The sequence below is a fragment of the Rhagoletis zephyria genome, unplaced genomic scaffold, assembly GCF_001687245.7.
Source record: "Rhagoletis zephyria isolate East Lansing unplaced genomic scaffold, Rhagoletis_zephyria_1.1 Rzeph_scaffold_61024, whole genome shotgun sequence".
NCBI classification, from domain to species: domain Eukaryota; kingdom Metazoa; phylum Arthropoda; class Insecta; order Diptera; family Tephritidae; genus Rhagoletis; species Rhagoletis zephyria.
This window is the reverse complement of record NW_016218075.1, coordinates 1-1,597: the sequence shown is the minus strand read 5'-3', so window position 1 is coordinate 1,597 and position 1,597 is coordinate 1. Positions and strand designations below refer to the sequence as shown.

The 1,597-nt window shown below is 57.7% G+C and overlaps 1 protein-coding gene across 1 annotated transcript; it reads right to left on the bottom strand.

Moving 5' to 3' along the window:
* Nucleotides 1–17: 17 nt before the first annotated feature.
* On the bottom strand, nucleotides 18–1,504 carry LOC108356566 (mucin-2-like; the record flags this gene model as incomplete). Its single annotated transcript, XM_017607669.1, has 1 exon — nucleotides 18–1,504. A coding segment is annotated over one exon (1,487 nt), but the record flags the coding sequence as incomplete, so codon positions are not given.
* Nucleotides 1,505–1,597: the final 93 nt, after the last annotated feature.

Sequence of the window (1,597 nt, the reverse complement as noted above, 5' to 3'; positions counted from 1 at the left end):
GGCTGTGTGGTGGTGACGCTGTCTGGAGTAGGCGTAGCTGTGCTTTTGTCTGGTTGAGGGGCACTTGGCGAAGTGCCTCCATCAGTGCTCGGCGGCAAAGTGGCTGCTGTTGTATCGGGAGTTGCGGATGTCGTCGTCGTTGCCTTGTCCGGCAGCTCAGAAGGACCAGCTGGTTTGGGTGAACTGCCCCCTTCTTGAGTGCTTGCTGTGGTGACGCCGTCTGGAGTCGGTGTTGGTGTTGTTGTTGTTGTTGTTTGGACCGGTTCAGGCTCCTTTGGGGAACTGCTGCCGCCGCCTCCTCCATCAATGCTTGGGGGCAATGTTGTCGCCGTATCGGGAGTTGGCGTCGTCGTCGTCGTCGGTTTCTCCTTGTCTGGCTCCTTGTCAGGGTCCACCAGTTTTGGCCCTCTGGTGCTGCCGGCTGAGCTGGGCTCTCTTGGAGTTGTAGTCGTCGTTTCTGCTGAAGGTGCTGATGTAGAGGTTGGACTTTCTGTTGTTGAAGAGCTTCCACCCGGTGGGAGTGTGGTGGTGGTGACGCCGTCCGGAGTTGCTGGAGTTGTGGTGGTGGTAATTTTCTCTGGCTCAGGTGAACTGCCGCCGTCGATGCTGGGCGGCGGCGGTGGAGGTGGCAGTGTTGTGCCTTTCGGACTGGGAGTTGGTGTTGTCGTTGTTATTTTGTCCGGTTCTGGCACCTTTGGCGAACTGCTGCCTTCATCAGGGCTAGTTGGTGGCTGTGTGGTGACGCCGTCGAGAGTGGCTGGAGTTGTGGTGGTCGTTTTGTCTGGTTGTGGTGAACTGCCTCCATCAACACTAGCAGGTGTAGTCGTTTTGTCCGGTTCAGGCTCCTTTGGTGAACTGCTGCTTCCATCAGTGCTTGGGGGCAATGTTGTGGCCGTATCGGGAGTTGTGGTGGTTTTATCAGGTTGAGGTGAACTGCTGCTTCCATCAGTGCTTGGTGGTAATGTTCCCTCGGCAGTTGACGGAGTTGTCGTTGTTGTATCAGGTTTTTCAGGACTAGGTGGCGCTGGTTTGGGAGAGCTGCTGCCGTCGGTGCTAGGCGGCGGCGGTATGGTGACGCCGTCGGGAACTGCTGGAGTAGTCGTTTGGTCTGGTTCTGGTCCCTTTGGTGAACTGCTTCCTCCTCCCTCAACACTAGGTGGTGTGCTCTTCTCTGGAGGCATAGTTGTGGTGGGGATTTTGTCTGGTAGTTCAGGCAGGATTGAACTGCCTTCCCCAACACTGGGCGGTGGCAAAGTGGTAGCTGTAGCTGTAGCTGTGTCGGGAGCTGGCGTGGTCGTTGTGCTCCGGTCCGGTTCTGGTTCCTTTGGTGAGCTGGCTCCATCAGTGCTAGGCGGAGGCGGTGGTAGTGTTGTGGCATCGGGAGGAGTTGCTGGTGGAGTGGTCGTTGCCTTGTCCGGTTGCTCAGGGCCTGGTGGCTCGGGTTTGGGTGAGCTGCTGCCATCAGTGCTAGCCGGTGTTGTGGTGATGCTGGCATCGGGAGTTGCTGATGGAGTTGTCGTTTTGTCCGGTTGTTCAGGCTCCTTCGGTGAACTTCCATCGACGCCTGGTGGTGGCAGCGTAGTGGCCCCTGTTTCGC